Consider the following 10,234-nt stretch of genomic DNA (forward strand, 5'->3'; position numbering starts at 1 on the left):
TATATGAGAAGTAGATTCATAGGCCAGGCTACAGCTGTTTGCCTAGATAGCTCTTCACGATGCTCGAACCACCAAAAAAACGCGGTCTGCTGAAAATGAATGTTCAGAAGGGTGTAGCCTGTCCCAAGTACCTCATATCTCTGTATCTCTGACCTCCCCGATCTCTGTATATCTCTGTAGAATTATGCTTAAGCAGAAATGTGTTTGACGGGAAAGACACGTGTTCACGTGACCATGAGGCTTCGAATTTCCTTTTTCCCGACTTCGAGCTTGCGTTTTCTCCTTTTCTTCGTCTTCCACACTGCACGTCAAGAAAGACTCAAGTCACCAGCATCAGATTCACCTTGATTGCCTGCCATTGAAAGCCTCCTGACTGTTCCGGCGCATCCTGGTCCAGTCTGCCACCTTTTTCTCCCAGTTTCTCCCTTAATTTTTATGCAATCAGAGTGCTACAGGTCTACCCAAACTGCACCAGATAACCAGTCGCGCAACTCTCAAACCGCTGCCCAGCATGGAAACTACTCTTGTGAAGATTGCTCCGTCAGCCGTGTCTCAGGTCGAGATGGCGGAGACGGCGACGATGCCACCAGCTCGGCGTTGCCATCTTCTATCCCATCCGACCCGCGACTCGACGCACCAGAGGCAGGGCTAAGCTCGCAACGCCAGGCGAACGCCGTATCTTCCACCTGTCACTCCACCGAAGATGGAACTGCCCGCAAAGAAGCAGCCACGAAGGCCCCAAAACTCAGCCCAAACACCTCGGCGCGAACAACTGGAGTTTCTATAGAGTCCTTTCCCAATGGTACGAAACACCACCTGCACGTGTTTTACCCCCCAGCCAGCGCGTTCTTCTTTGGCTGACATGGTTCTTTTTTGTATGGCAGAGGTCCTCACGCATATCTTGTCGCATCTTCAGCCGTCGTCGTTGTCGTCGATGAGCCTTGTGAGCCATCGGTTCTACGGCCTTGTGACGACGCCGCATGCCTGGCGGATCGCGTTCTCCCGGTACTTCCCCGGCCCCGCTATCGTCCAGAGGAACGAGGGGCGCTTGGAAGGCGAGGACTGGGAGCATGTCCTGTTGAAAAGACGCGCGTTCTGCAGGCTCACGGCTCTGAGCTCCTGGAGAAACGAATATATCTTGCGGACGAGATTGCTGCACTCGCTCGCCCGTGGGAAGCCCGCCAATTACCAAGTTGCAGACCAGCGGAAATCAACCCGTTCGGGCGCAACTCCCACTGCCCACGCCGTTGTAACGTATAACTCGTTGCTCCAATACCCGATCTCGCATATCGATGGCAACTTCGGGTCTAGCTTGGAGAGTAAACCTCCAAGCTTTGTCCATGGAGCGGGTGAGGAAGGGATCGCCACTCTAAGTGACCCATCGTCAAGGAAGAGTGGTGTAGGAAAATGGGGTCTGTTGTCCGAAAGTCGAATGTTCAACCATTTTTCGGAGAGCTATCCTGGCGAAGCCCAATGGGGTTTGGGATCAGGCAACCTCATCGGTAACCCCAATGTGATGGACGTGAGCCAGCCCTACGGTATGATATACGGAGAGGGCTGTCCTCAGGGCCGCGTCTACTTTCTTTCGGCAAGTGAGAAACGAGGTCGGTTCCTATCGCTCCCGGCCCCCCAACCCCAACATGGCCTCGGGATTCCTTCTATGAATGCCACAAGCCCCAGCATCTGTGCTACCTGGATCGCCAAGTCTGCGGAAATTCTGAAGTTGACGAATGGATTATGCGGAATTATTACGGCATCTTCCTCCGGAATTCTCACGTCGTATGCCCTCGGGCCGCACCCTGCGTACGATCAACGATTTGGACGCGGCCAAGTCACTGCCAGGTGGGCCTTATGCCCCGGGGTTCCAATTATTGCCATTAAAGTGGATGGCAGCTTTTCAACGAAACGCCTTTCTCAACGCAGAATATGGCTAACGGTCCTAAACGCTCTTGGAGAGGTATTTTATCTTACCGATATTCCCCGTGGGTTAGACACCTATCAGAGGCTCGAACCCGAAGAGCTTGAAACTGTCGCATGGCAGACCGGACGTACCGTTTCCTGGGAAATGGTTGAAGACACCCGACGCGTTCCAGTGCCGGATCCGCTCAACAAACTCTCCACCAACGCCAGCTATAGCCCCAGATCATCATCTAACGCCATGGGCTTAGATCGTAGCCAAATCACAACCGAAACCAAAGACATTGAAAAATTCCTTGCACTCAAGCCATTACACTTCCGAAAAGTGTATCAAGGGTGGGATATGAAACGGAAGCTTGAAGTAGATTTTGCTGGCGATGATGGACAAGGAGCCGGCGAGTCTATCATGGTTCTCAATTGTTCTTCAAGCGATGACCAAGTTGCATCCGTGAAAAGGTTTACGCGTGTTAAGGTTGTTGAACACATGTCACTCGATAGTCTTGGAAGTTCCCCTCCAGCGCAAGTCAGTGCAATCGGTTCGTCTCTCTTCGGCCGAACTGGGTCCGAAGGGGTTCTACCTTCCAGCGACCCTCTATGCTCGCCTATATCTAGCGTCTATAACGACTCTAACCTTGCACCCTCCACGGTCGGATGGCGGGTGTCAAACTTGACATTTGAAGACCCAAAATCTGCTGAGATAACTGCGTGTGCCTTGGATATGTCTACTTTCGCACGTCTAACGAAATTCGAAGACCCGTTGCTTGGAATGTGTGGTAGTTCTGCAGTATCTTCCCAGTCATCGACACCATTTTCTATGTCGAGCAACCCACTATCTTCATCTTCCGAAATTCCTGGCCAGCGAGCACGATATATGGCTGTTGGGACTTCCCTGGGTTCCGTTTTTGTTTGGGATATTAGAGCAGCTGTATCTCAAAATGCTCAGGTGGTGAATAACATCACCCCCATTCGTATAATTCGTACGGATTCGCCACAGATATCCAGTCTTGCGTTGACGGCTCTATATCTCGTGCATGGTGGGAACGACGGCCTGGTTCAGGCCTGGGACTATCTAGCCTCGTCCACACAGCCAATCCGGACACTTAATTCCAGATTTTCCTCCCGCGCCCGCCGCCGTCTTATACAGGCAGATACAGCTAATCAGGATGTTGGGCATAACTTCTTCGCCGCTGGTGCCATTTGTCTTGACCAGGATCCTACCCGGCTTAGAGGTATCGTTGCATTGGGAACGCAGCTGCGTTACTGGGCATATAGTTCCTCTGCAGCTGATCAGTACAAGAGCAATAAACGGCGCATCCGCTACTCTCCACGTGGCAACAACAGTTCTCCAGAGACCCAGCGCTTTAATAACTCGGGTCGGGGCGCATTGACGGATTACATCATGAATGAGAAGGCTGAACTAGAAAGGCAAAGGATTGCAAAAGAGAAAGAGCACGCCCACTTGAGTGGACGGTTTGGGACTGACCTCCTTGGTATGGATGCCAGTGAAGAGGACCTTTTAGCCTATGCCTGTCTATTGAGTGAAGAATCATACACCAGTGATGAGAGAAACCGAAGAGGTAGCGAGAGTAGTTCCGTCGGAAGCTCTTCCAGCGAGACTGTCGCATCAAACGAAACGTTCAGTGCAAACCCGCTAACTCGCCAGGTATCAACACCAACTCTTGATACCGTAGATGAGGAGTTAGAGCCTGGTCTTGCCGAGGCTATTCGCCGAAGCCTGCAAGATTCTACTACGAATCCTCAAAATCAAGTCAACAACTTCTTAGACGAGGAAAGTATAGGCCGTCGCCTGTCTCCGTTCTCCTCGCCTGGCTTACCGGCGACCTCTTCGCAAGCTATCGTTGACGACCTCGAGTTTGCAATACAGCTGAGTTTGGCTGAACAACGAGGCCAGACTGAGCCTGGATCCCCACAGGAAGAATTCCCCACGCTTGGGAGTGCATCGAGCACACCATCAAAGCGCAGGAGTAAAGGAAGGAAGAGAATTTGAGCTTTAATGCACTTGAAACTACCTCGTTAACTCCTTGCCAGACCACGGAGTTTCTGCCATTGTTTTCAACAACTAATGTTTATCGTTTTGCTTGTGTCTTCACTTGTGTTTAGATTCCGGTTATATAGCTTAGATTTCTAATAAGTCAATTGTTAAAGAACTACGGTGTTTATCCCATGAAAGTACAATTTCTACTAGACTTACCTCTTTGTGTTATGCATGGTAGCGAGGGCCACTCTTTCTATATGAGGGGAAATATATATGCCCTCTCTTCTGGAAACACATACAGAGATTATCAAACTCCTGAGAAAAGGGGTCAACGTGGAGCGTATGGATCGTGACGGCAGATTTTGGATATCATTATAATAGAACAAGAGCATTACACCCTCGTTAAGCAATGCTAGTATGGTTTATCTATTTTCTCGAAGCAGGGGCAAAAGACAAGAGACTAATACAGTCAGTTATGAAGGCATACGAATTAGATTTTAGACTACTAGCTAGGAAAGCATCCGATATGAAGCTCTACATAGCAAACAAACATCTATAGGCTATAAAGCCACATTACTCTCCTCTATGCAACCACAAGTCCGAGTATAGTCATACCCGCTAGAAGGTAGGTAAAATGAGAGTTGACAAGCTTCATTCCAGCACCAGAATGAGACGCCTTTGAGCCTTTGGGGGCATTGGGGTCGTCCGTCGGAGTACCAGAGGTGTTTTCTCCAGGAACATTAGCCTGGTCGTTCTGGAGAAGTTTAAGCTCAAGGTTGCTGAGGAGCTTTCCTTCCTTGGTGTAGACCTTGGTATCAGTCTTGGTGTTCTTAACTTGAACGAGCTTACCCTTGGGAGGGTTCTTGATGCCGTTCTTGATCATGTCATTGCCTCCAGCAGGTCTCTTTGGGATGTCGAATTTTTTGAGGAAGTTGCTGGATGTGATGAGGCTAGATTTGCAGGAAGGCGGCTTGATGCTGGTGGTGCTTGGGTCAAGGGACTGGAGTTTCTTGATGTCAAGCTTCTTGAACTGGCCGAGCAGGTTGTCGTAGTCAACAAGGAGGGTAGTGTTATCCTTTCCACCGAGTTTAACCAGGCCGTACTCGTTGTCTTCTTGAGAATACTCGTAGATCAAACCACCACACATAGCCTTCGTCATTTCTGGGCCGTAGACAGCTTGAACTTCAGTGAAGATGCGTGGCTTAACTTCGTTGCAGCCATATTCGGAGAAGAAGACGGGGACAGACGTTTTGGAGAAGATCTCAACCAGCTTGTCGTATCCACTCTTCGTATAGCTGGAATCGCCGCACCAGGAGTAGGAGTTAATGCCGAAGAAATCGGCGTTGGAAGAAGGAGACTCCGAAGACTCGCAGGTAACATAGTTCCACGAGTCCTTCAGCACGTCACGGACATCGGCGGCGGAGTAGCCAACTGGAATCTTGCGGCTGGCATGTTTGGCGATATATTCCTTGAGATCACGCTGGATGGCCTGCACGAATTGTTAGAGTGTGAACCAACCGGTAATCCGCCAGAGTGTCTAAACTCACCCGAATATAAGCAGGAACATCCTTTGCAGCATCTTCATTGATAATCTCGTTACCTCCGAAGAAACCGAGAAGGTTGGGATAGTCCTTGAATGCCTCCACCATGGAGAAGAGACGCTGCAGGAACTCCTTCGTGTAGGAAGAGCCAGGCTCGGCACGGTTCAGGTACTCTCCGTAGATAGGGGTGCTGACATCGAGCAACAGATAGATACCGGCCGCGTTGAAGATGGAGACACATTCATCGTGGTTCAGCGAGGGATCAACGTTGTAGATACGGACGGTATTGACCTGTTTGACCGCAGTTAGCACTCACACGGCCACAGATAAATGATAACCGGGACAGGTAAATGCATACACCAAGTCTCTGGAGTAGAATAGCGTCTCGCAAACAATCATCGGCGCTGGAGAGAGGGTCCTTGCCGCTTTCTGGCTTATATCCAGACGAGCCGCCGGGTTGATAGCTAAGGGATGCGCATTAGCCGCCCGCAACCGTACAGACACACCATCCACGAATGCATATAGAGACAACGTACTCGACACCGACCATCTGGAAACGGGTATTGGTCTTTGTGTTCACGAACTGCGAGCCCTCGACTTCGACGGGGGTGACCGCCGCGACGGTGGACAGGAGGCCGCAAAGCGACGCGAGAAAGGCGAACTATGCCAGTAAATGTGTCCATGGTCAGTCGCTAATGTATAGAGAAGAGGATGAAAGGGAAATATCACTTACCTGCTTCATGATTGTGGTGTAGCGCGCGTATTTCGCTCAGCGAAGGAGTGGGCTAAGTTGGTAAATATAAGGAGCGACGAGGACGTATTAGGCCCAGTTCAAAGGAGTGAATAGAAGAGAAAAAAAGAGCGACTGAACCGCGCCTTGCACCAACAAAGAGATCGACTCTTAAAGAACGACGGAGAGGTGGTGGTTGCGAAAAGAGCGAGAAAGGGACGGCCCCTTGGAAGATATTATATGTTCGCCGGGATACTCGAGATGCACCGCTTCCTTTCATCTTGGCTGTTTCAAGTGCCGCCCACTAGCAGCAAATAGCAGGAGACGCTTCGCTGGGACCATGGCCACTTAATTAGAGGCCGACGGGCCAAAGGGAGAGAGTCCTGGTGCCAGGAATAATTAATGGTTCTAGGGGAGGGAGCTATTAGATACTATCACAGTGGAAGCCGGTCATGGTTCAAGCCACCTCTCGCGCCGAAGACAGCAGCCAGGAGAAAGGAGATAATACATATAATAGCCCATGAGGTATGAGAAAGTGTCGTTAAAGTACAGTGTAAATCCCAACCCGCCCAGCAGAACCGCAACAAAAAAAAAGAATACAATATAAGAAGGGTTTCCAAGCGCCCGTTCGAGGGCCAGTCGCCGGTAGTTGAGGCCAGTTTGATTAACGATCCAAATCCAGCCACTGAATATGATATACAGACGGAGAGGGAGGGAGGTGAGGATGGGTTCTTTTTTGGCGGTTTATCCTTTTCGGCGGTCTATCCTTTTCGAAGCCGTCTACTCGACGCTGTGGGCGCTCTCGGCACCACTATCGCTGGTGAACGCACCCAGCTTCAACGACGGGTCCATGGCGACCATCTCGGCTAATATTTCGAGAACGTCCTTTGGCACGGTTCTGTCGTAGATGGAGATGAGGTCCTTTGGCTGTGGGTAGACCTTGAGTGCCTTGTAGAAGGCTGTGGCGGCTTCGATATGGGTAGAGCCTAGATCAAGAGTTTCCAAGGTTAGATCGGGTTCACCTAGCAGTGATCTCGTATGCCCGGCCTGGTTATAACGTACTGTCTCCGCATAGGGCTTCTCCCTTGGCGACCTGGCTCATGAAGAAGCCTTCTCTCTCCTCGAGGTCGGCTGGGAAACCCTCGTCCTTTGCATCGGCAACTGCCTGTCTGATGTTCTGCATCTGCTGGGCACCGTGGGCCTCCGATTCTTGTCGCACCGTCCTTGCCAGACGGCGGTTTTCTCGTTTCAGTGCACGGCGGAATTCCGGATCAGACTGTCTCCTGTAGTCGAAGTAGATTGCATAGGCTGTAGATGAAATTTTCAGGTCAGCGAACAAGGCCTCGAAACAGCAGAAATAACACAAGATAATAGGCAATGGGCATCAATGAGCCTCACCAAGCAATCCCGTAACGACTGTGCCAGCCGAGATGGCCGCTATTGTTGATGTCCTCATCGTCGATGGTTTTGTGAGTGATGCGAGTGTAGCGAGACAGGGAGCGAGGACTGAAGAAGCCGGCGAGATAGAGTCGAGTGCAAGCTTCAAGAAGAACAGCAAGGCAGGAAGATGTAGATGAGAGAAGAGTTACTGCTGGCGATGTTTGCGGTGCGTCTTCTGTCAGCTTGAAGTTGAAAAGTTGAAGCTCTTTTTTATATTTTTTGCCCAGTCCCTTTTTTAGCCTGTCTTGGATTCCCGTTTGGGTTTCGCTCCAACGTCAACATCACTACAGCAGTAGATATCAACAACTACTACTACAACAACACATCACAGCCAGCGAGGTATAGTTACTCGATCATGGATGTCAAGGGTCTCACGCTTCGGAGCAAGGCCTCGCGCCGTCGCCCCAAGATCAGTGCTCCGCAGCCTATCCCTAGCCACAACGCTGCAGCGCCTCCAGGAAGACCCCCGGAAGCAAGGCACCAGGCACAACCCAGTGGTGCTACTTCGGATCTGGTCAAACGACGATATTCTGCAAAGTTCAATACGCTCCCGGGCCTGGACTCAGATGCTCCTCCGGTCCCCATCCTCCCCAGCGGGCCCGTCGAACCCTTTGCGCCTGATAGGGAGCCCGCGCCATCTGGCGGTGCGCAGCCGATTCGCGTGGATGCAAATGCGTTGAGGAACCCAAACTTGCCGATTGAAAGCTGTATGTGGCAGTCATCCCTTACCACGGTGATTTATATGTGCTAATCTTGCTTCGCAGACGTGACCGGGCTCTTAGAACATGCCTCGGAGCAGGATATACGAGACTATCAAAGTGACCTGCGGAAGCTAAAGAGCAAAACCTCCTCCGATCTACAGCAGAGCGTATACCAGAACCGCACCCAGTTCATCAAGATCAGTAAAGAAGCTGAGAAGCTGAGAGAGGAGATGAGCACCCTGCGCGGTTTGATGTCGGAGCTCACTACTACTCTTGGTCAGGCGAATGCAACTAATGGAGCAGGTGGCGCACAGCCCGGGTTCGAGGATGCGCCGACAAGGAGGCATGCACATCGCAGCTCCATCGCCAATCTAGAGAGCATGTGGAATACCCAGTTGCAGCAGCTATGGAAAAGCGTTGAACGGTCTCAGAAGTTCCTTCCGGCAATACCTGGGCGTCATATAGTCATGGAGTCGAGCCAATGGGTTGAGCTTGACTCGGCAACATGGAAACCAAAACGCCCAGTTCATATCGTCCTCCTCAATGACCATCTGCTCATCGCTGCGAAGAAACGAAAGCGCGTTGATCCCAATACGTCGAATGGGAAATCCGTTGCCGCACCAACTAAGCTGGTAGCAGAGGAATGCTGGCCGTTACAGGATATTGACATGATTGACCTTGGCTCTGGTTTAAACTCTGGTGAAGATATGGATGAACGTGGCGTGCCGAACGCGGTTAACATTCGATACGGCCAGAGCTCGTTCACCTATCGTCAGGACCAGCGGAACAACAAGCTCAAAAATGAGCTTGTAATGACATTCCGTAAGACCCTGGAGGAGCTACGTAAAACCCTAAAATCGGAAGCAGAAGTTGCTTCAAAATCTCGGGGCGCATTAATAAACAGTAGTCGACCTGCTTCTCGTCGACACTCTGAATTTCTTGATAATATGGACCCACGCGATAAACTGGAGGTGTTGATTGATGTCGACGGGAAGCAACAGAATATGAGATGGGTGGAAGGGCAGCTTGACGAACTCGATATCGACATTGCCATACAGGTATTTGAAACTGCAGTTTCCCGGGTTGAGAAGCTCCGAAAGCTCGCCAAGGGCCTGAAGGGGAACCAAACCGCTCAAGATGCTATTAATTCCGGCGTGGATGCAAGGGCCAACAAACTCGCTGAAATCCTCCTCCGCGCCCTTGTTGATACCAACTCGTTCATGAACGCTACCAAGACGAACGTTATCTGGTTGACTCGGCTTGGTTATGATGATCGAGCTCGGGAGGCTTATCTAAATGCGAGAAGTCAGATTATAACTAAACGCGCCAGGTAGCTATACCCCCTTACCTATTTATTTGCTCATTTTTCATCTTTTTGCTTTACTAACAACCCACCCAGGCACTGCGTCTTCGAGGGCGACTTACTACTTTACATATTTCAAATATCATTTGTGTACTTCACCATGATGAAAAACACTATCGCCATTTACCAACAATGTTTCCCTTCCCAGATGTCTAGTGCTAGCATTAAATGGGGGAAAGATCATTTGGATGACTTCAACGCCACGCTAAGCCGCCAGCTTAGCAGCGTCGAGCCTAGTAATCCTGTGTGGGGGAAATGCATGGAAATAGTATATCAACATGCGGATTCACTTTCCGAGGTTGGAGTGGATTTCAAAGACATGATTCGTGTCGAGAGCCTTATCGTCAGATCTCCTGATGCCACTCCGGCAGAGTCGAGAACGCCGGTATCTATGTGAAATTTCCAGTCTGGAGAAAGGACCCTATTTTTATATAAAAGCGTTCACGCTTGCAAAGTGTCTCCTCTTCAGTGCAGTTTCCGTTTTCCTTTGGACATCATTTGGCCCTTTAATGTTTATTTAACGATGCTTCTGAATGCAATGATATT

At 50.4% G+C, this 10,234-nt stretch overlaps 4 protein-coding genes across 4 annotated transcripts; 2 read left to right on the forward strand and 2 right to left on the reverse strand.

The window, feature by feature from the left end:
* Positions 1 to 435: 435 nt before the first annotated feature.
* GIQ15_00314 (F-box and WD domain-containing protein) lies at positions 436 to 3,925 on the forward strand (the record flags this gene model as incomplete). Its single annotated transcript, XM_033547731.1, has 2 exons — positions 436 to 802; positions 885 to 3,925. 2 exons carry the CDS (start codon positions 436 to 438, stop codon positions 3,923 to 3,925), a joined length of 3,408 nt encoding a protein of 1,135 aa, XP_033408682.1.
* A 571-nt stretch (positions 3,926 to 4,496) lies between these two features.
* On the reverse strand, positions 4,497 to 6,196 carry GIQ15_00315 (1,3-beta-glucanosyltransferase gel2; the record flags this gene model as incomplete). Its single annotated transcript, XM_033547732.1, has 5 exons — positions 4,497 to 5,402; positions 5,461 to 5,745; positions 5,813 to 5,918; positions 5,991 to 6,115; positions 6,188 to 6,196. 5 exons carry the CDS (start codon positions 6,194 to 6,196, stop codon positions 4,497 to 4,499), a joined length of 1,431 nt encoding a protein of 476 aa, XP_033408683.1.
* Positions 6,197 to 6,964: 768 nt separating this feature from the next.
* Positions 6,965 to 7,640, reverse strand: GIQ15_00316 (mitochondrial import receptor subunit tom-20; the record flags this gene model as incomplete). The annotated part of the gene is made up of 3 exons (XM_033547733.1): positions 6,965 to 7,170; positions 7,247 to 7,492; positions 7,583 to 7,640. The coding sequence occupies 3 exons, from the start codon at positions 7,638 to 7,640 to the stop codon at positions 6,965 to 6,967; spliced, it is 510 nt and encodes a 169-aa protein (XP_033408684.1).
* A 339-nt stretch (positions 7,641 to 7,979) lies between these two features.
* Positions 7,980 to 10,085, forward strand: GIQ15_00317 (exocyst complex component exo84; the record flags this gene model as incomplete). The annotated part of the gene is made up of 3 exons (XM_033547734.1): positions 7,980 to 8,331; positions 8,389 to 9,655; positions 9,725 to 10,085. The coding sequence occupies 3 exons, from the start codon at positions 7,980 to 7,982 to the stop codon at positions 10,083 to 10,085; spliced, it is 1,980 nt and encodes a 659-aa protein (XP_033408685.1).
* Between the last annotated feature and the right edge of the window lie 149 nt (positions 10,086 to 10,234).

This window comes from Arthroderma uncinatum, assembly GCF_011692745.1.
Source record: "Arthroderma uncinatum strain CBS 119779 chromosome Unknown scaffold1, whole genome shotgun sequence".
Taxonomy (NCBI): Eukaryota; Fungi; Ascomycota; class Eurotiomycetes; order Onygenales; family Arthrodermataceae; genus Arthroderma; species Arthroderma uncinatum.